The sequence below is a fragment of the Balaenoptera musculus genome, chromosome 5 (assembly GCF_009873245.2).
Source record: "Balaenoptera musculus isolate JJ_BM4_2016_0621 chromosome 5, mBalMus1.pri.v3, whole genome shotgun sequence".
NCBI lineage: Eukaryota > Metazoa > Chordata > Mammalia > Artiodactyla > Balaenopteridae > Balaenoptera > Balaenoptera musculus.
In genome coordinates this window covers 104,205,251-104,228,287 of record NC_045789.1, presented here as the reverse complement: position 1 = coordinate 104,228,287, position 23,037 = coordinate 104,205,251, and the positions used below count along the sequence as shown (strand labels likewise).

Genomic DNA, 23,037 nt, shown 5'->3' with positions numbered 1-23,037 from the left:
AGGCCAAGTGACTTAACCTCTCTGAACCTCAGTTTCCTCATCTGTGAAATGGGAATGATACAGTACCAACCCCGTTCAATTGTTGTGTGGGTAAAGGAAGGTAATACGTGTAAAACACTCACAACGGTAGGCATTTGGATAGCCCTAGCTGCCTTCGTAATTACTAGTCTTTACTGAAATATTCCAGGGGAGAGATGATGAAGGCTGGAGGGCAGAGACTTGGCAGGCAGAGACCCAGAGATCCCGAGAGGCATCTGGTTTCAGTAAATTGCTACTCACAGGGCAGCACAGTGACTGTTAAATTGCAGGTTGACACCCGTCAGTGGGTTGTGAAATCAATTCCGTAACTCACAACCAGCATTTTAAAAATGGAATTGACTAGGAATTATGAAAGGGCATCACGTGTACGAAGGGGAGTGCTGTTTCCTGAAACTTCTGTTTCAGTTGTCAACACGTGCATATGTATAACGGGGCATGTTCTTAAATGTATTTTTTACCGTGGGAAGTAGTCCAGAAAGTTTGAAAAACACCAGATTGATTAGCTTTCAACTGAAATAGAAGTGATACATGGAAAGATAAGAAGTTCAATTAAATTGAAATTAGTCTTTGAGATGCCAGGGAGACATGCAAGTGCCACTTTTCCCCTTTGCATTGAACTTCAGGTGCAGAAAGTTGAGTTCATCCTCCTTGGTTCACAGCACATCATCGTCAGTGTCCGAGAGTTTTTAACCCGAGGTATAGTAGTGTTATGTGGGATCCCACCATCAAGAATGTAATCTCTCTGTGGAAAATCCTGTAATTAATATTTTTTGTCATGCCTTATATACATATAGGGTTTCCCAGGTGAAAAGACACAGTCCTGCAATCACCAGAGGTTCCTAGTATGATGGGGAGACAGAGGATGAGGGTGACAAGCAAGGGAAATGCCATTAGCGAGCTCAGGGGCACTGCAGGACCCGCAGTTATGTGGCCCACACACATTTCTTTATTGCATTCTCCTGTAATCTGGATGCTCCTGGGAATGTCCTGTCACAAAACCCCATTTCCAGATGAAGGGCAAAATTTCAGAGAGGTGAGGGGTCTGGCTTGGGTCCCCTCGGAGACCACTTGGCCCAGCTTCAACCCAGCCCAGACACTAACCCTCAATCTCTCCCCAGAACTATCTGCATTTCAGAGCATATTTTGCAGGAGTGCATGAACTCTGCCCTTTGTACCTGATATTTGCCAAATGGCAATTTGCCCCATTGTTGTCAATATTTGCAGTAATCCTTTGCATACAAAGACACCTCACTTCTGTGGTGACCCGCGGTCATTCCCAAAGGTGATAAAGGTAGACCCATCCAGGTGATGGGGCACCGTGCACCCAGCATCACCAATTACAGGATTCATACCATCAGGAAGACCCCGAGCAATTTTCCTCGCAGGGAGTCTTACTCCAATTTTATCTGCCCCAATTCCCCCCAAAACACGCTGTCAAACAAAGCCTGCCGGGCTGTTCCCAAGTTTCCTCTTTCCCATTTGCTCTTGCTTGTTTGTTTTGTCTTCTGCAAGCTCTCGTGGCTGTGACTGGGCATCGGCAGCAGGCACTAGCAGTTGAAAGAGAGCTTAACATGAAGGCAGTTCTACCCACTTGCATAAATTAATTCTGAAAATTAGGCAAGGACGCCCATTTTTGCAGTGCATGGGTCACCCCAGTCCAGCCTACAGCTCATGGGTGGGGGGGAGGGCAAGATTTAAGAACAGGGAGATGTGTTCCTTGGACAGGCAGCGGGCCAAGCGGAAAAAGGAAAGGTCTTGAGTCAAGTACGTGGCGGTTCAGTGACTTTTAGTCGTGTGACATTGTGCAGGTCACTTCTGAGTAGCTCCACGGGGCGTATTCACAGGAAGGAACAACTGCTTTGACACTGGTGGTCTTGTCTCACCAGCCAGAAGTCATGGTCAGCTGATCCTTACTGGGCCAGGCATTAACCCTGTAGGCACTGGGAAATGGAGAGGTCTGGGATGTTCTGCAAGTGGGGAAGTGGGGACACTCAGGGGGGTCCAGGTGGCAGCTCTTTACAAACTGGTGTGGGGGAATTACATGTTGGAACCACTGGCCCTCCCAGTGTGCCCCAGCCCATCCCCATCCTGCGCGTTGCACAGTTTCCTTCCAAGAACTCGGGGAGCTCACGGGTGTGCAGGGCCCACACTAGGGGGAGGTGAGTAAGGCACTCGTCTCCTGGGCAAACTTTAAAGGGGCGCCAAAAAACAGTCATCGAGATAAATAATATTTTGCAGCAATGTCTTAACGCAAAAATTAATGCAAAAAGAAAAAGCGCGCTGAACAACAAAATATCGAAGTTTCAAATAAAGACAGGCTCAATGCGAGCTACGGTGCGTCCCCGGCCGCCTTCCTGACGCCCTCCTCCACCGCCAACCCGTAGGTTCAGGAGAAGGAGCGCGCGGCCCGGCGGCAGCGGTGGCGGCTGCGGCGGCTGCGGGAGCGGCTGCGGCGCAAGGACGAGGCGCTGGGGCGGCAGGCGGCGGCCCTGGAGCGCGGCCGGCGGATCCAGCGGCGTCAGCTGCGCCTGGCGCGCGAGCAGGAGCGCATCCTGCGGGCGCAGGTGCAGCGGCTGGAGCGGGACGTGCGGCGCCTCTGCCACGCCGCGGGCCTCCTGCTGGCCGAGCTGGACGCCCCGAACCCGGGTGGCCCCCGACCCCCAGGCCCGGCCAGTCCCCGGGGCGCTCCCGAGAAGGCCGCGGAGCCGCGCGCGCTGCGGGCCAGGGCCGAGCGCGGCGAGCGCGAGCGGGACCAGGCGGCGCGCCGGCTGCGGGAGCAGCGCGCCACCGAGCGGCTGCTCCGCGGGCAGCTGGAGGAGCTGCGCTGCTGCATCTATGGGCTGAAGCTGTCGGAGATCGGCCTGCAGGGCCAGGTGGAGGAGCTCGCCCAGCAAAACAGGTGCCTGCGAGAGGAGCTGGGAGCCCAGGCCCCCCGAGAGAGAGCGCTCAGCATGGCCCCTGCTGGTCACTGTAGCCTGGTAAGTGGCCGCAACCCAGGGCGCGAGTGATTTTCTGCTTTTCTCTAACTTTCTGCCGCTTGGTCAAGTCACGGACTCCGTCATTCCCCAGTTTTCCTCTTCAACCACCCCTCCAACCCACCAGCCCCGTTCATCCATCCTTCATTCCATCCACCCGTCTACCCACCTGGTGGCACCCATCCACCCCTACAACTTCACTCACCCGTTCACCAACCCAGCCACCTCACCACCATCCGTCCACCTGCTCAACCACCATCCACCTGTCCGTGCCCTCATCCACCGTCTTGTTTACCCACCCACCCACTCCTCTACCCACACTCCATCATCCCTTTCACCCGACCATCTGCTTGTCCATCTCTCCTTGCAGCCAATCTCCAGGCAGCCAACCAGCTACCCTTCATCCCTCATCGTCTGTTTCCTCCTGTCCGTCCATCTATCTGACATTTGATGGGTCCCTGCCTGTGCCAGGCCCCGTGCTGGGCGAGCTCCTCCACGTGCAGTATGACATTAACTGTCATGGTCTCGTGACTTCCACCCCGATCCACTCCTCCCTGGGAAAGCGATCACCCTTTCCCACCTCCCTCACAGCTCCAAAGGTGACCACGGTCCCAGCGTGCCGGTGCTGTACGTGCATCTTCATTTCTCCTTCTTTAGACTGTGAACCCCTTGAGGGCAGGTCCCGGTCAGATGGCTTCTGTAGCGGCCGCCCCAGCAGCAGCACACAGGAGGCCCTCAGGACTGTGCAGTAGAGAACATGCAGGGTTCGGCCCCTTTCTGTTTCTCCTATTTGCTAGCTGTGTGACCCCGAGCAAGTTTCTTAAGCTCTGGAGCCGAGAGCAGGCTGGACACTGATGTTATCACCTAACTGATAGACAAGCAAAAACTTACCGTTTAATATACTCCTGCCATGTGTTTGGCACCCTACGGTGTTTTCAAAGGCATCATTTAATGCTCCTAAAACTGTAAAGCAGGTACTATTAATGTCCCCACTCCACAGAGAGGAGGCTGAGGCTCAGAGAGGCAGTGCACTGACCTGTTGTCACACAGCTCAGAAGAGGCAGAACTAGAATTTGATCCAAATTGGATGTGAGTCCAGAGTGCTTTGTTTCTCCTGCACCAGGCTGCCTCCCTGTAAAGGGTGAGTTAACTCAGCTCCCTCCAAGAGATCAAGATTCCACTGGGTTAATTTGCATTTAAGGAAAGATAAGGGAGCCACCTTAGCCCAAAGAAGATTACTCATTAAAAAAAAAATCAAATTTATCTTCGGACCTGGACAACCTATTTCAAGTTAACTGGAACTTTAGTTTTCTCGAGATAATGAAGTGTATCCTGCCTAGATCATTTTAATAATGAGTTTATCTGTGGTTATATTTTATCTTTTTAGTACTTCATCCTACTCATGTTACTTCTGCGTGTCCTGTTCATTCTTCCTCCATTATGTTCATCAGGTAAAAGGAATACAGTGTACCTTTAATATTGGCACCTTGTTGTAATTTCAGAAAATAAATCGTGTAGAGATGGAAATTGTCATTTAGAATCCTTTCTGTAATTTTCCTAAACGTAAGATTTTAATTTAGGCTGTTGGCTTACATCCTTATTCTCCCAATCTTTCTGTCTTCCCGTGCACTGCTACTCTTTCTTTTATCTAAGGAAAAGGGTGAATACCTAAATATTTTAGAGATGCCTCCTAATGTTTTGTACATTTTGTGTTCTCTCATTTAATCTTTAGTACAGCCTTGCAAGCCAGGTGCTATTATCCCACTGACTAGATGGAGAAACTGAGACCCAGGAGGTCAAGTGACTTGACCACAGGCATGCAGCTCCAAAGTATTAGGGCCAACAAGGGGACACGGGCCAGATCAAGGCTGTGACTCCAAGATGCTGTCCTTACCTTAAGATGCTGGGGCCAGCGTTGGTTCTTGCGGAGTTTGGGGCAGTGTCAGTGGCTGCGTTTGGCAGCTTGTGTGCCATCAGTTATAAGCCCCTTGTTGACATGCGTCCGTGACCTTCTCGATGTTTCATGCCATATCATTTAAAACACCCAGTGCCCAAGGAGAACTGCATGCTCTCAAGACTTTCCTGGAGGCTGCTGAGCACAGTCAAAAGTCTCTCAAAAATTCCCTAAATTTCCCATAAAGTGTGGTCCCCAGCCAGTTCTGCCTCTATAGCATCCGGAGAAGCCAGCCTGTTATCAGATGAGTAGCGGAGGAAGCAGGGGCCCGTGGAATAGAAAATGCTGATCCTTAAACATGGGAGCCGTACACACTGGGGTGAGACGCTCATGCTCTAAAATGGCAGGTGGGACTCGGCGTGCCCAGAGACAGTGGGTTCTGCTGGGTGAAGGGGTAGCAGCACTTGCTGTCTTCTGAGTGTGTCAGAGTGAAGAGCCCATGGGAGCGTGAATGCAAGAGGCCTTTAAAGATGGAACACATGTCAGTTACCATTTCAGCATAGAGTGTCATGGGACGGTCACTGCTCCTGGCTTTTAGCAATCTAAAATGGCAGCCTGTGAGCATCCGGGCTGGGAGAGTGATATTAGCAAGGGCTTGCTTTGGCCGTCGGTGTCCATTTCATCGTGGTTTGTGCATTTCCTGTGTAGCTTGCTCTCACTTCTGGAAAGTGGCTCCCATCCCCTTGCTGATGATCTCTCGGCACCAGGGTGACCAGCTTCTTGCTCCAGGCAGACGTTAGCAGTTCTCCCAGATGGAGACAAGCAGGGCTGAGTTCCCCCAACTGGTGGGCCTGGAGCCTGGCCCTGCCTTCTAGGAGCCCCGGGAGCCTTGCCAGTCGTTTTATTTCTATGCCTCAATTTCCTTATTGAGCAAATAGAAATGTAGGTGCTATGAGAGTTTCCTGGGGCTACCCTAGCAAAGAACCACAAACTGTGTGGTTTCAACAATAGTCCTGGAGGCTGGAAGCCCAAGATCGAGGTGTGGGCAGGGTCGTTCCTTCCGAGGCCTGTGAATGAAGATCTGTTCCAGGCCTCTCTCCTTAGCTTGTGGGCGGCCGTCTTCTCCCTGTGTCTCATTGTCTTCCTTCTATGCATCTCTGTGTCCAAATGTCCCCCTTTTATAAGGACACCACTCATATTGGATTAGGGCCCACCCGAATGACCCCATCTTAACTTAATCAATCGTGTCTCTATTTCCAAATCAGGTCATGTTCTGAGGTCCTGGGGGTTAAGAGTCAACTTAGGAAGTTTGGGGAGGGACACAATTTAACTCATAACAAGTACCCTCCTGGATGCACCATTATGAGGCCCCATGAAACGGTAGAACTGTCGGTTCTAGTTCCTTGATGTGCTTCTTTGCCGGCTTCATGGGAGTACAAAACGATTCCTATATTTATGAGGGAGTCTTTGCACTAGACGCCATCTCTGGTGCTCTACATCTGTTGTCCACTCATTTTGTCCCTCAACGACCTTCAAGGGAGGCACTATTTTACCCCCATTTTACAGATGAGGAAGTGGAGGCACGGAGAGTCCCAGGGTCCCAGAGATATTAAGTGGTGGGGCAGGATTTGCGCCCCGGCAGGCTGACCCTGAGATGACCCTGTGAGTGCCATGCTCTGCTCCTCCGGTAACTAGTGGTCAGTGGGTCCAAAATCAGCATTTAATGGGTGCCTTACAACGAGGTGTACTCGGGCCTGAGCTTGGTGCCAGGGCTGGGAAGTAAGACAAGACCCCTGCCTGCACGGGATGACAAGACTGCCTGGAGAAAGAGGGTGAAGACAGAGGAAGGGGGAAGGGGCCTGACAATCTGTGGGTCACTGTTGGGGATCTTGGTGTTTGGAATGGGGAACGGACCCAGGGCCACAGGGTATGTCAGAGTCTTCCAAACTGTCCTACTCTCAGAGGGCACTGACAGCCCCGACTCTGAGCACCCTGGAGTCAAAAAGGGCCACCTTGAAAGGAAGAAATCCTCCAGAGAGTGTGCTGGAGAGATGGGAAATGCCAGCCAGTCACCAGCTCATGGGGCAGCATGGCTTGCAATTTTAAAGATAAAATGCTAGAATCTATTGATAACAACACTGTAAAGCCAGATGGTGTCCCTCAGGTCTTGGTCTGGCCTGTGGCCATGGCTGTGCATGTATGAATTTGTACTCAGTGTTCTGAGAGCATTGCATGCATGCATGCATGATTTCCCAAGGCTGACAGTGCATTTCCAAAGGGGCAGGACTCAGAATGGTTAAGAGTCACGTGGCAGATCTTCAGCACCTTTCTCTGGATAACGGTGTAACCCCCAGATGATCTCTTTTCATAAGCCCCCAGCAGCTCCATCGCCTTGGGATCCAGCTCCACTTCCTAACCACGGCATTCAAGGCCTCAGCTGCTCTAGCCGCTGACTCCAGGCTCACTGCCCACCCCTTCCTCCCACCCTGCCTGGCCACCCTGAGGTCCTGCAGGTCCCTAAATATGCCAGGCTCCTCCAGCCTGCTTACTTTCCCTGTGTCTAGAGACTTCTACCGTCTGCTCCCCATGGCCCCTTGGTAAACCCCTGCTTCTTTCTCTCCATTTGGTGAGAATGTCTCTTCCTCCAAGAAGACTTTCCTGATTTTACGTCAGCTCCTTCCCTCCTTGGTGCCCCCATCATGACATGACCCATCTCTGGTGACCCTAATTCTCACTGTGCTGGGCCTGGCTGCCCACCCCCCCCATAGCTGTGCCTTCATCGTCATCACCAACTGGGTTTGATTCAGCCATAAATCCCAGCCCCTGCCCACAGGCTGTGGAATACTTGGTGAGCAAGTGACTCAGTGAATAAATGGCCAAAAGAAGATATATGCTCCATTGCCCATGGGAAATGGAAACTTCCAGCCGAAGGGACCAGCCTAAGATGGCAATGCTGGGAAGTGAGGTATAGAAATTGGGAAATGAGAGGGAGGTCTAGCCCCAGGGAAGTGTGTATCATATTGAAAATCATTACAAATTATTAGGGTGCCTCCAACCCAAACCAGCCCCTTGGTTACATCTGATGTGTGTCATGGTGTGATTTATGGTGAGGGTAATCGTTATGAGAAGATATTTTATTTGATTCCTATTTATAAAGCACTTCCCCAAACAGGATCTCCTTGATACTGGGCGGTAGCCAGGCAGGGATCAGTGATTTTGTCCCCAACCCCACAGAGGAGGCACATGCCTTGCCCAGGATCACACAGTTTATAGTTTCTAGAACAAGTTGCTTGGAGCCCAGGTCCCCAAAGGAACGGCCATTGCGAGGACAAACGCCCAACTCGGGGAGGATTTTGGGGAAGGGGTCTCTGGTCAGAATCCCAGGTGAAAGAAAATTTAAGAGGACTCTGGTTTGCAAGAGAAGCAAAGCTATCTGCAGATGTGTCCAAATGCTTTTTAGCAAGCGTGCACTGGGCATCCTGTATGTTCCAGGCACCGTGCCGACCACTGGGGCTGGGGAGGCGATCCTGCTCTTCAAAAGTTTGTAGGGGAGATAGACACAGGAGCAGAAAGGGCAATTTGGGTGATGACCGCTGCAGCAGGGGACACCCTGGGGCAGTGGCCCGGCCTGGAGGGTAACAAGGAGGCTCATATAAAGAGATTAAAAGTCACTCTCTTATAATGTCAGTGTCAGGCTGTCATCCCAGAGCTGAGACCCTGCTCCTTGTGACAGTGGCCTCAGGAATGCGGGCTGCTCAGGCCAGCTTCTCGGCCCCAGCGATATGAGTAGAGCGACCCCTGGTGGCCAGTGTGAGAATCTCTTCATTGTTTCCTGAGTCCAGGCAACCCCTTCCTGCTCAAAGCTTGCACCTGAGCAGAAGTGCCCGTTGCACATTTGTCACTCACTCCTGCAGCGAGCAAGGGCTTTAAAACAGTTTCGATAATGTCAAAAAACAAAACATAGGCAAAAGCCATGAACATACAAATAACATAAAAGGAAATACAGATGGCCCGTGGTCTTACAAAAAAGGTCCATTACTTAAAAAAAAAAAATACGAATGAGCAAAACCTCAAGATTCCACTGTATTCTGAATATTTGTCATATATTAAAAGTACCTCAATACTGTTTATAGTTGGTAAATATTGGAAACAACCTAAGTGTCTGATCAGAGGGACCTGATTTGGTAAGTGAAGGCATTCCTTACGTCAGAGATTATTCGGCAGCCCTAAAACACCACATTACAGAAGAAGTTGTGGAGAAATGATCCTTCGATACCATCACATGAAAAATGCACAAAGCGAAAGTCAACATTTTGTAGAAACAGACTTTTGGAAGAATTTAAATGTCTATGCATAGAAACAAAGCCCAGAGGGATATATTCTCACACATTTGTCATATTTGTGTTTGGATATCACTGTATTCTTCATTTTCTTCTTTCAAAATAATTACACATTAAAACTAAAGCCAAGTAAAGTTACAGGCAAATGCTCCTGTGAGTGTTGAAAAGCAGGGAGGGCTGGCAACACTGAAAAGAGGGGGGCAGGAAGTGGGAGAGAAGGCCCGGATCAAGTTCAGAGACCTGCTTCAGGTCCCGTTCTCCCACTGTGTGTGCTATGTGACCTTGGACAAGTCACTCTCCCTCTCTGAGTATTGATTTCATCACCTGTGACATGAAGCGGGTATAGCATCATCTCGGAAGTCCTCCCCTGGATGTTAGCTCCTCGAGGCAGGGGTCTGTGTGTGTTACCCATGGCTGTGTCCCAGCCCCAGGACAAAGCCTGCCACATAGTAGGTGCTCAGAAAGTATTTGTTGGACTGAATGGAAGTCAACTTGGGTACTGGAGCAAAATCCAAATAGAAATGAACAGCAGAACGATGGTGGCCTTCGACACTGCCCTCCGCCTCCCCTTCATCTGTTCCCTCCTCCTTCCTTCTGCTTCTCTCTCTTGCTTGCTCTCATGTCTTTGAATTTCTGTCTCCCTTTTTGCATCCTATTTCCTCTCTTTTTTTTCTTTCTCATTTGCCTTCTCTCTCTTCCTTTCTCTTGTGCCTTCTCTCTCTCCATTTTCTCATCTCCACCTCCTTCCAATAGCGATTTTAAGTTCTTGACAAAGGTGTTTAATTCTGATCAAGTGGGAAGCCAATGGAGAAAACCATGAGGTTCCCCAAGGTCTGTGGGCAGAAGGCACCTGTGGCAGGTTGGCCGGGCCCGTCTGGATGCAGAGCAGGGCTGTGCCCAGACCCCTCTGGTTTTCATTGGTCTTGGCTGGGGCCCTGTTCTGGTACTTGTTAAAAGCTTCTGGGTGATCCTAAGGTGTGGCCAGGGTCTGGTCTCTGAGGAGAACTGGACAAGACACAGATTGTCGCACAGTAACTGGAAGGTCACAAACTTGGGGTATGAGGAGGAGATGCTGCGGTGAGGGAGGGGCTTCATTTGGGGGAGGCTCAGGGAAGCCTCATTAAGGATCCGGCCTTTAAGTTAAGCCCAGAAGGTAGCAGCTGGGCCAGGCAGAAGGGTGGGGAGGAGAGGTGTAGGCAGCAGGCACTAGGGGTGCAAGGCCCCGAGGCAGGAGGGAGAAGGGTCCATCCAAAGAGCAGAGATGGGTGTGGTGAGGCCGGGCAGGCAGGGATTTTATCTTTCAGGGCAGTGGGAAGCATGGAAGGGCTGGAAACAGGAGGGCAACCTGACCCGGTTTCCATTTCAGTGCAATTGCTCAGCTGCCGAAGGGTGTGGAAAGGAGGGGCAGAGAGCCAGGGGCAGGAAGGGCTTTGCAAGGAGGCAGCCTGTGATCAGTACCCTTCCCAGGAGGATGAACCAGGCAGGCAGGAAGAACCGCGTGCGCGGAGGCCAGCAGGAACCAGGGTGGGGGGACAAGGAGGCACTGAGAGAGGAAGCCAGGACCAGGAGGGTCAGGGGCTGCGGTGACAGCCCTGGACGGCCTCCCGTGCCTGACTGCAGCACAGGAGCTGATCCCGTGGACTGAGTGGGGGAGGTGAGGGGGGACTTGCAGGTCAGAGGGTCCCTGGCCGCTGCAGGAAGGATGGGAGGGGAAGCAGGAGGCCCAGTTAGTGGCCAACGCAGGGGTCTGCTGAGAGCAGGTGAGGACCTGGGGATGGGGACGGGGCATGACCTGTCCATTTCCGTTTCTCCCTCCCCTAGAAGAGCACCTGACCCACAGTAGGAGCTTAATAAACGTTTGCTGAATAAATGCACGGCGAGTCCGAAATGTCTGCCTTTCTGCAGGTTCTGTCTATCCATCCAACTGTCAAACCTTTATTAAGCATCTAGTGTGTGCCAGGCTGGAGTGACAGTGCAGACCGAATGAAGGCCAGTTTCCTTCCTGAACGACCTCAGGTCTAGTGCGGGAGCAGGTGGGAAGCAAACAGCACCCCTTAGAACCGGGCTAGGCGTACCCGGGGCAGTGGGAACCTGCAGGAGACTTGTGCCCTGGCCCCTCGTGGTGGCGGCTGGAGCTGCAGTCAAGGTGCTGCCTCTAACGTGCTCTGCGGGGCGGGGGTGGGCGTTGGGCTAGGGAAGCTCCTTGCTGCACCCCAGCTTGCCTTTTGGGGTGCGATCCAGAGGAGGAGGGCGCCGCCCGGAGATGCGTGGCTGCGGCGTTTGGGGCCTGTGGACAGTTGAGGGACAGGACTGCCCGGAGGCCGGGGCAGCCTCCCACCTCGGGTGGATACAGAGGGAACTTCCGCACCAGAAGGAGAGGGGACTGGAGCCTTTGGTGCCACCTTGGGGGGCCCAGAAAAATCTTGGCTGAATGGACAGGCTCCTCATTGTCTGCTAAATGGAGGCTGGGTGCTCACAGGAGGCAGTTTGGTTGGCAGGACCGAGAACGCAAGACCAGGGCCCTGTGGCCAGGGCATTGCCCTCTGCTGTCCTCACCTGGGGAGGGGATCCGACTCCCTCCTTGGAAGGGACTTGGCTGGGACAAGCTTGGAGGGTCCCTTGCAACCAGGGGCACTCACAGCTGTCTTGTCTTCTTGTGTTTTTTTCCTCAAGGACGCCCTGGGCTGTGTTCAGGATGAATCGCTGCCCCTGCCCTGGGAGGAGGCTCCGGATGCCTGCGGAAACCGAGGCCCCGATGGGGCCCCTTGTCCAAGGGGCTCGGCAGGTGCGTGGGGGGCCCTGCATGGATATCCACTGATGGGCCAGCTCTCTTAGGACATCCTGATGACACAGCAGGGTGGCGGTCCCTGCTCTACAGACTGAGGCTCAGAGAGGTAGTGTTGCTTGCTTGATGCCACACAGCTGGGAAAGGTAGGAGCAGAGTCCACAATGCCCACGGCAAGGTCTGTGACTTAGGCTCAACCCGACATTTAGGCTCACTCCCTCAGCCCTCAGAAGGGTGCCAACCAGCGACGCACGTGCCAGCCTCAGGCAGCAGGGGTCCCTTCGGGGGGATTTGTCTTCGCAGAAGACCGTGTCGTGACCAGGAGCTGTTCTATTCCCCGCCCCCGCCCCAGTGACAGCTCAGGTGTGAGACAAGTGTGAAGTCTGGGAGTTGCTGGGACCCCCTTATCCCTAAGTTGTCCCTAACGGGAACCAATATCTCTGCTAATAGTCTCGGGTGCAGCTTCCAGGGTCCCTGCTGCAAAAGCCACTGCACGCAGGGAGCCCCAAAGCCACGGTGTCCAACTGGCCGTCTGTGGTTTACGTACAGTTTTCCAAGGTGAAATTCAACTTAAGGATGAGGGAGTCAGTTATACCCAGCGGGGCTGTCGACCAGCAAAGCTGACCTTTCGCCTCCACCCCATTTCTGGGGAACAGAGCTGACAAGTCAAACGAGGTCAGGTTTGTCCTTGGGGAAGGGGGCAGGGCGTGCCTGGCAAAGCCTGGGCATCAACTCCTCCGTCTCCGTGCTGACTGTGAGGGGCTGGGGGCCAGGGATTCTGACCCTGTGTGACCGTGAGGGTGCGGGGCCGGGGAGATGTCATGGGCTTCGTGGTCAGAAGAGGTGGCTTCCAGACCCGATTCTGTGGCTCATCAGTGGATGTCATTCCCCATCTCTGAGCCTGGGTTTCTCACCTGACAGGCAGTGGTGGCCAGTAGGCCACTTTTGGAGGCTCAAAGGCCCTGAGTCATGAGAAGTGCTGTCTCATCCTAACAGCAGATGGCACTGCTGGTGGCAATCATGGGAAAGCTCCTAGGAGGGTCTTCTTAACTCTCGGGTCCTGTCATTTTCCAGGCCAGCCCTCCGAGGGGCCCCGCGCCTGGGACTGCATCGAGGCTGGACAAGGCACCGCTGTCTTGATCCCAGGCCCGGAGACCACGGACAAGCTCCCAGGAGACCTCGCAGGATCTGACCGTGGACAGGTGAGGCCAGAGGCTTTCTGCGTGCCTGGGGTGCCAGCTGGGTCTGATCAGCCCTACTGTGTGTGCTGCACGGTGTGGCCACCATGCAGAAGGTGGGAGAAGGAGGTAAAGAAGCTTGGGGTTTGGAAGAACATTCTGGAAATAATTGAGAGGGAGATTTGAGCCCTGGGTGGGGAGTGGGCAGGAAGGCTGTGTGCCCCAGCTGTGTGCCCAGACCCAGCTGCCACGTAGCAAACTTCATCTCACTGAAGCCGCCCCGCCAGCGATGGGGCAGGAGCCATGACCCCCCGTTCTGCAGAGGAAGAAGTCGTGATTTCCCAAGGCCTCACAGCCCTCTAGGGGACTGGGGTCCTCACGTCTCCATAGCCCACACTCTGCACCACACTCTGCCCTGCGGGCCAAGAGCCTGGTTCCAGCCAGCCCTGATGCGGTTCTGTGGTTCTATAGAAGGGGGGCCTTCCTTGCTCACCTACTTTCATTCATTCACCCCCTGCTCTGAGCCACTGCGTGGTGTGCTGTGTCGCACCCAAGGTGGGAAAAGAGCCGAGAGCAGTCCCTGGGGTGGGGAGAGCTTCATAGAAAAGCTGGGGAAGTGGTTAGACAGACAGGAAACCAGGGATGGACAGCGAAAGGGCAGGCCAGGTGGGAAGACCCGCCAGGTAAAGGCGCTGAGGCTGGGAGCGCTGCGAGGTGGGAGTGGGGTCGTGGTCGCATGTGAGCCGAGGGCTCCTACTGAGCCTGGATGAAGCCAAGTTTCATCTCCTGGGCCTCAGCCCAGCCTGGGTTTGTTCTCTGAGTCGGGCCAGTCCTCCTCTCTGGTTCAGCTCACTGAATAAGTAAATATAAAAAGATATTCAAAAAATATCTACGGAACACCTCCTGTGTGCCCGGGACTATTCTAGGCAGATAGTCTACACCGTGCTGTCCACTAGAGCCTTCCGCAGTGCTGGCAATATTCTGCACCTGTGCGGTCCAGTGTAGTAGCCGTGAACCACGCGTGGCTTCTGAGCCCTTGAAACGTGGCTGGTGTCACTGCAGAACTGAGTGTTAACTTTCACTGAATTGCTTTAAATTGGAAGAGCCCCATGTGGCCTGTGCGGCTACCATATTGGACAGTGCAGGGCTGTGGGAGGAGTTAAACAATACACACACACATATCCTACATGATGTGAGCGAGGGGAGGGTGCCACAGAGGGAGGGAAAGGGGGTGAATGGACAGACAGTGGTGCGAGAGGTCAGCAAGGCCTTTTTGAGGAAGTAACGTTTGAGCTGAGATGTTAATGAAGCCAGAGGGTGAGCCGTGGCGGGGGGCAGAGGCCCTGGAGTGCTAACAGACCTGGGGTGTTAGGAAGACCTGTATGGCTGGGTGAGGAGATGGGGTCAGAGAGGTGGGGAGAGGCTCTGTGGGGCAAGGGGCCGCTTCACCCCTTCTCTTCTCTTCCCTCCCCTAGTTTACTCCGGCTGAGCCCGGCTTGGGTGAACAGACGCTCCTTCTCATCCGTGGCTGTCCCCTGGGGCAGGACATGGACGGCTCAGTCCTCCCGGCGGAGCTGGCCTGGGTTTCAGAGTGGACACTAGCAGCCACCCCGGCCCAGGTGTCCTTCCTCCCAGTGCGGACATCCACACGCCCTCCCTGGGGGCAGGCTGGGGACTCAGTTCCCCTGCCACTGCCGCGGCTACTCCTGGAAGATTCCCCGGAAGAACTGCAAGCCCAGCAGGTGCTGGAGGCCAGACCCCCGCCTGCTCCCTCCGCTGCAGGGCGCCCCAGCCGGGATCATCACCAGGCAAGGAGCCACGATGCCTCCCTCTGCCCGGAGTCCCCATGCACTTCAAACCACCGATTTCCCAGCAGAGGGCCCAAGGATCTAAAAGACTCTTGCAAGGAGGGAGGAGGAGCCCCAGGGTGGAGACCGGAGATGCGGGGGGTGAGGAGGGCTGGGGGCAGGAAGGAGGACGACCTCGGTGACAGGACTCAGTCAAGTCAGGAAAGCCGTGAGAACCTGAGCCTGGAGGCTGGTGTCAGGGCCCCAGAGGGTGGACGGAACGAGAACGGGGCTTCTGAACCCCCGGCTGCAGCCTCCTGCCCTGGGCCCAGGAGGGAGCTTCCACTGCCCCTTCTTCAGGAGGAGGCCTCAGTGTCGGCGGAGGGTCCTGAATCCCTGAGCAGGAGGGGGCGGGGGGATGGGTATGTCTGGAGCCTCCCAGAAGGAGGGGAAGGGGGAGAAGGGGGAGAAGGGGGAGAAGGAGGAGGAAGGCTTTCATCGTCAGGGGAGGAAGAGGCCGCCACAGCCGCCTTCTCCAGGGCCCATGGCACCAATGGGCTGCCTCCGGCAGGTGCTCAGCCCCTTGCAGAGCAGGGCAGAGCCATCAGGAGAGTTCCGGGCAAGGAGGAAGACTACGTGTGGTCTGGAAATGCTCTGCTTCTCCCAGAGGAAAGCCCTGAGGACAAAGGACAGGAAGAGGAGGAGGAGGAGGGATCGTCGCATCTCCAAGGGTCCAGCCCGGGCCACAAGGATGTCCGGGAGGAGCCTGGCTCCGAGGACTGTGAGGCCAAGGAAATGCTTTTCCTACCGCAGGAGGGAGGTTTGCCACCGTCTCCTGGATTGGCTTTATGGCCCGAGGGGGCCCGACCTACCAGTCACCCCCGGGCTCCGAGCAAAGGCCGTGAGGGATCTGCGTTAAAAATAGAGGAATTTGAAGAGGAGATGGAGGCTTGTTTCCAGCAACTCTCCATCCTGAACCCTGGGAGTGGGGGGCACGGCCGGAAAGCCTCCTCATTGGCAGGAGAGAACTGGAGCTTTGCTCGGAGATGGCACAGCTGCCAGGAGGACGCGTATCCTCAGCAGGCTTTGGCAAACCAAGATTTGGATATTGGTTATGCCGAGGAGGCAAACCCCGAGGAGCCTGATGAGGACGTTAAGCCGGGAGAGACTGAGGCCCTAGGAGCTGGCGAAGTTCTTCCAGGGCCGGTGCTGGATTTGGTCAACCTGAGCCCGGGCCCTCCAGAGGGGCCCTCCGAGAGGGGTCGGAACCAGCTCTCTCAGCAGCCGAGAGCCCTCGAGAGAGCGAGGAGGAGGTTTCGTCAGCTTATTTCTGGATTGAAGAAGGAGAGAAGCAGAGTTTTACATGACAACGCCAAGCTTCAGGGAGATCAGGAGCGATGCCGCAGAAAACTGCGTGTCCTGGAAAAAGAGAGGGAGAGGAATGTGAAAAAAATATCCGCACTCAAACAGGATAACGGCGTGCTGTTAGGAGACATCTCTCACGTAAGGAGGGAGCTGGACCAGTACGTGCAGGTCATTTCTGACCTTGAAGACTGTAACAGGAAAAGTTACTGCAAAATTTCTGAGCTCGAAGAGGAAAACGAGAGATTGAAAGGGCACCTTGGGCAGCTCCGGAAAGCCATGTCTGCGAGCATCCGAAAATCCAAAGGCGTGATGGAGTGCATCACCCTGGAAAACTGGGAGCTCAGTGCACTGATTTCGGAGCTTGGGGTCAATTATAAAGAGCTGATAAAGGATATAGTGCTGGGAATAGAAGACATGATCCAGCCCTTCAGGGGGGAGAACGAACACCTTCTACAAAGGATCCGAGTCCTGGAGGGGGAAGTCGTGTCAGGGAGCAGCACAGATGAGGGACCTTTGGTGAGAGCAGAGGAGTATCTCCAGGGAAAAAACACGATGGCGGTGGACCAGGTGAATGCTGTAGAAAGAGGGGTGCAGGTGACTCAGCTTTCAGGGCAACTGACTGCAAGGGGCCCTGGGCCACCCTCGGAGCAGGAAATGGGTGTGGCTGGAGGGTGGACGGGACCTTGTTTAGGCCTGGAGAATTCCAGTTGCGGTGCTGATTCTCCTGCTAGATCACTGGTCTGGGGAAATGCCGCAGGATCCAGTGCCCTGCAAGGAAACACCGATGGGGCAGGAGTGAAAGAAGCGCATTTGGAGAAAGATGACAAAGGACCACGGTGTTCTGCAGACCAAGGGCGAGCTCTGAAGTCCCCACGCAGTGGCCCCCGGGTAGGTTGACTCTGTATGGCTGTTTAATCATCTTGCTGACTTATAGCACTGACCACACCCTTTACTACTGTGTCTTCCAGCAGCCCTAGGAGGGGGGAACAGTCACCACCCCCATTTCCCAGATGAGAAAACGTAGGCACAGAGAAGTTAAGTGACTTGCCCAGAGTCACACAGCTAGGAGGGGTTGAGCCCAGACTCTACCTGGGCAGTCAGGCTCCAGAGTCTTTATCCTTACCCTGGACAAGATAATGTGAGTCTGCCCCTCTGCTCAGGCTGTTCAAATTGGTATCTGGTGGGACATGGAGTGGGTGTTTACACTTTAAGATTAGAGCTTTTACTTTCAGACCAAGGAGTTTTTCAAGCAGCTCAAGTTATAATTCTGCACATTGAGTCTTTTTTTTTTTTGTATGTATGTATTTATACTGAGATATAATTGATATCTAACACTGTGTAAGTTTAAGATGTGCAATGTGTTGAGTTGATACATTTCTATATCGCAATCTGATTACCACCATAGCTTTAGCCAACACCTCTATCACACTGAATACTGGGTCTTGAAAGTAGAGAGCTGTGGGCTTTAGAACTCAGTCAAACAGGGTTCAAACCCAGCTCTGTGCTGACTACATCCGTGACTTCTCTGAGTTGTTTTCCTCATCTGTGGACAATGCTCGACTTTCAGGACTGCTAGGATGAAATTTATTTTTCCAGTGGTCTTGAATGTGTCTGTAGGATATTTAGTGTTGAGTCCTTTGTATATATATTCATATCCGATCTCTCTGCCTCTCTGTCTCTGTCTCTCTGTCTCTGTCTCTCTTTCTCTCCAATTTTATCAGTCATTTCACAGGATCATTTTTTGGTTTTATTGATGTTCTTTATTGTATGTCTGTATTTTATTTCATTGGTTTCTTCTAATATCTTCATTGTTTCCTTTCTTCTACTTTCTTTTGGTTTAATTGGCTGTTCTCTTTGTGGCTTCTTGTGTTGAAAGTTTGGATCATTGATTTTCAACTGTTCTTCTTTTGTGATTTATGCATTTAAATCTATGCATTTCTCTCTAAGCACTGTTTCTAGTACAACCCACACATTTTGATAAGTTGTACCTTTTATGTCTGTTCAGTTCAAAGTTTAGCTTCTAATTTCTATTGTAATTTCTTCCTTGGCCCATGGGTTACTTAGAAGTGTGTTGTTGAATTTCCAAGCATCTGTAGAATTTTTTAGTTATATTTTTGCTATTGATGTCTAGTTTTATTTCATTGTTGTCAGAAAACATACACTATATTATTTTAATCTTGAGATTTTTTTCATTGACCATGTTATGGTCTATTTTGGTAAATATTCTATGTGCCCTTGCAAAGAATGAATATTCTGTAGTTGTTGGGTATTAATTAGCCCAAGCCGATTAATTATACTAATCAAATCTTCAATATCATTACTGATGTATGGTCTATTCGTTTTGTCATCTACCGAGATGGCTTTTGAAATCTCCAACTCTGAGTGTGCATTTGTTTATTTCTTCTTTTTGTTATGTTAGTTTTAATTCATATGTTTTGAAATTATTTATTAGATACGCATAGATTTAGGATTATGATGTATTCATGGTGAATTGACTCTTATCATGATGAAATGTTTCTCATTATCTCTCACATTTCTTGCCCTAAAGTTGACTTTGTCTGATATTAAAATACCACATCAGTTTCTTTTCATTAGTATTTTCATGGTATATAACTTTTTTACACCATCTATCTTTTTGCTTTCGAGCTATCAGTATCTTTAAAGTATGTTTCTTAGAAACAACATATGGCTGTTTTTGTTTTTTTTTAAACTTAGTTCAGTTTGACATCCTCTGCTTTTTAGTTGGAGCGTTTGGTCCATTTACATTTCATATACATAATTGTGTAATTGGCTTTATGTTTACCTTCTTGCTGTTTCGTCTATTTGTCTGTTCTGTTCTCTTTTCTTTTATTCCTTCTTTCTGCCTTTGTTTTTTGGTATTAGTAAACTATTTTCTATTATTCCATTTTCTTCTCTATTAGCTTATTTTGATATACATTTTAGTGTCATTCTTTTAGTGGTTACCCTAGAAATTTCAAAATGTATGTATTAATTATTAAAATTTACTTTAAATGAGTACTTTTACCATGTCTCAAATAATTCAAAAATCTTTTAATAGTTTACTCCATTTATTCCTTTTCATCCTTTTCATTGTTTATTTTTGTCAACTGTGTTACTTCTATGTATATATACCTTACAAAGTGCTATTACTGTTGTTGTTTTAAACACTCAATAATCTTTTATGTTTATTCATATCTTTCTACATTCTTGTGCTGTTCATTCTGTCTTCTACTTCTGTGGATCTGTTTTACATCCACCTGAAGAACTTTGTTATTTCTTGCTGGTGATGAATTCCCTCAAATTTCTTTTTATGAAAACAATTTTTTAACTCCACTTTTAAAAGATTTTTTTCCCTCTGGATTCAGAATTTTAGATAGGAAGATATGTTTCCCTCTTTTGACACTTTAAAGATCTCATTTCATTGTCTTCTGGCTCCCACAGTTTCTGTTCAGAAATGGAATAATTTGTCTTTTTTTCCCCTGAAAGAAATGTGTCATTTTACCTCAGACTATTTTAAAGATTTGCTTTTCATCTTTGGGTTTTGGCAGTTAGACTATGATGTGCTTACATGAAGTGTTATTTATGTTTATCCTGCTTGGTTTTTCTGAGCCTCTTGAAACTGTGGAGTCATATGATTAATCAGATTTGGAAAATTCTTGGCCATTAGTTCTTCAAATATTTTGTTCTTTTCTATTTTTCTCTCCTCTCCTAAAAACCTAGACTTTTTTTTCCACTTTATACCACATCTTTTGGAACTGTTCTATTTTTTTCTCTTTGTGTATCAGTTTGAATATTCTATTGACCTGTCTTTTAGTTCACTAAAAGTTCTGCTTTTCAGTTCTGCTGTGTCCTGTCTTCTAATAAACCCATCCATTAGTTCTTAATTTCATGTACTGTATTTTGCAGTAGCATATCCATTTTATCCTTTTTAAAGAGATTCTGATTCTCTGTTGAAATACTCCACATTTTCATTCATTTTTGTCTGTCTTTTCCTACGTTGTTAAAAAATATAATCATAGTTATTTTGAAAGTCTTGTCTGCTAACCCCAATATCTAGATTATCTCTGAGTCTGTTTCTATTGGCTATTTTATTTCTTGGTTAAGGCCCACTTTTCTGCTTCTTCATGTGACTAGTAATTTTTTTTAAGATGTTGGACATTATGTGGAACATGTAGAGATTCCTGCTTATTAGCTTCCTCTAAAGCATGTTGAGTAAGTTTTGTTATGGTAGGTCACTGAATGATCAGCAGACCAATATTCCTGTGCAGGTCTACTTCAGTTTTCCCCTCAGTACCAGGGCTTGATTTTACTCCTCAAGTGTGGTCCTTGCTTCTAGGGCATGGCCTTTCAGTGGTATCAACTGAGTTCCCAGAGCATTCACCAAAGACTCTCCACTTCGGCTAAGCCAGAACTTTGCTATCTTTGTAGCAGTGTGTGACCTCCAAAATCTCTTTAGCAATTGATCTCCCAGCTGCTGTTCTCTGCTAGGCCTCAGAGTCTTACACTATGTTGCACCACGTATGATTCAGCCAAGGACCCAAGGGTATTTCTAGGACAGTGTCTGGATTTCTTCTCTGCGGCTCACCTCTCTCTGTTGCTTTGTCCCACAAACACCAGCTGTCATAGCATCCCTGAACCCCAGTCTCTGATTCCACTTAGCAGGACCACCATGTTCAGCGTGGGATCTATTTCCCTGAACCATGGTTTGGAAAATGTTCCAGGGACAATGTAGAGCTCACCTTGTTGTGCATCCTTTTTCTCATGGATTGTAGCCCTGCACTGGCTGCCATTTAATGCCTGCAAAGAGTTGTTTTTATGTAGTTCCCTCATATCTTGTCAAATCCCAGCTAGTAAGACCTGGTGGGAACTAAAACCCTGAGGAGGTGAATTTCAAACTGAGAGTCTCAAGGTTTGAAAGGAGCAGCGAATGAAGAACATTCCAGGCAGAGGGAGAAGCAAGTGGCCAGCCCCTGAGGCAGGAATGAGCCTAGCTTGCTGAAAAGCAGAAAGTAGCCAGCGTGGCTGGATTGTGGTGGGCATGGGTGGGGCGTGGTATGAGATGAGGATGGAAATGTTGTCATGAGAAAGATCACGGAAGGCCTTGTAGGCTCTGGTTTTGATCACTTCCAAATGCAGTGGGAAACTATTGGAGGGTTTTCAGCAGGACAACATGATTAAATTTCTGTCGTAAAAAGATGCGATCTTTGATGCTGTAAAGACACAGGGAGGACACAGGGAGAACAGTCAAGAGGATTTTTGCCAAGAGATGATGCTAGAATAGAGGAATTTGGAATTGTTTTTAAAAAATAGAGGATTCCAGGTAAAAACTGGAGTTAGAATCAATGGGATTTGTTGATGGACAGGAGGCAGAGGGCGAAGAAAGCTTCCTGTTTCCCTCGTCCCAAGTTACAAACCTGATCATGTTTTTATTTGCTTAAAATAAAAACCTCAAACCCTCTGGGTCTTCCTGTCACACTTGGTATGAAGTCCAGATTCCTTTTGGTGAGTTATAAACTGGCCCCTGGGGAGCTTCGGCTGTTGCTGGATTCATTCCCTGGTCTCTGCGCTCCTAGTTCCTCAACCCGCCCCTCCCACACCCCAGCTTTCTCCTGAGAACTGCTGCTCACCATCCAGGTCTCATTTTAGGGCATCTCCTCCCAATCCCCCAGGATGGATTCAGTGCAGAGGCAACTCATGCACATCTCTCCCCAACTCCGCTTTCAGTGGTGCCATTTTGGTAGCTTGCAGTTGGCCATGATGGTATTTAAACCACGGAAATCAGCAAATGCTACACATCCGTGTGCCCCTCCCTCCCTGGAGAGTGGTTGTTATGCATTCACCACACACCGCTGGGTGGCAGTGGGCGCCTTTGGTTTAGTGCTTCCCTTAGGCTCCGGCGGCCTCCTGGCTTCCCCTCACCACCCTGTGCTAGTGGCTTATTTCTGCGTCAACCTCCCCCACCAGACAGAGCTCCCCGAGGGCCGTGTTCCCCAGGGCTCCCAGGCTCCAAGTGCAGCCTGTGGCTAGAGCACGTGCCTCTGAGGTCTCTTAGGGAGCAAGTGAGTCATGGGCCGTTCACAAGGGTCACTGAGTGGGGCAGTGACCGGCCTCCATCCCACACTTTTATTCTCTTTAGAATAATGTCCTGTGGATGCTCTCTTAGGACCCTGGGATGAAGCCCAAATCACCGCAGAGGAGAGAGGCAGCAAAGGCACCAAACTTCCCAGAAAGGCCAAGTTGTTTTGCAAGTCTTGGAGCTGGATCGTACAGAACCATTCGGAGCACCCATCTGTTTTTGACAGGGCCCAGCCTGTGAATCTCAGGCCCACAATCTGTGAATTTCTATTAACTAAAAAAAAAACAAAAACAAAAACACATTCTGCTATTGTATTCCTTGCTTACAAGGGAGAGGCCTGATCGGCCACTGAGTCACCTTGACTCTGCTCTCTCTGTCTCCCTTCCATCTTCTCTCTCCTCTCCCTCCTGCCAGCTCACACCCAGGTGAGGAACACGTGGAAGAGATAATCTCTGTGGGCTTTCAATTCCCGAGGTGGCTGCTTTCAATGAAAGCTAGACTGCCAGGGCCAGGAGCAAAGGCATTTGAGACATCTCTGAGTTTCTGGGACCCCGGACACATTGCAATTGGAACTTTTACTGTTAGCAGGGCTGCTCCT

General features: G+C 50.7%; 1 protein-coding gene across 1 annotated transcript in view; it reads left to right on the top strand.

The window, feature by feature from the left end:
• The window catches only part of C5H4orf50 (chromosome 5 C4orf50 homolog), a 49,016-nt gene that overhangs the window by 5,737 nt on the left and 20,242 nt on the right, over positions 1-23,037 (top strand). The window contains exons 3-7 of the mRNA XM_036852258.1: positions 2,424-3,017; positions 11,922-12,033; positions 12,537-12,560; positions 13,108-13,235; positions 14,687-17,251. Coding sequence (XP_036708153.1) covers positions 2,424-3,017; positions 11,922-12,033; positions 12,537-12,560; positions 13,108-13,235; positions 14,687-17,251 — 3,423 coding nt within the window. The remainder of the gene's footprint in view (positions 1-2,423; positions 3,018-11,921; positions 12,034-12,536; positions 12,561-13,107; positions 13,236-14,686; positions 17,252-23,037) is intronic.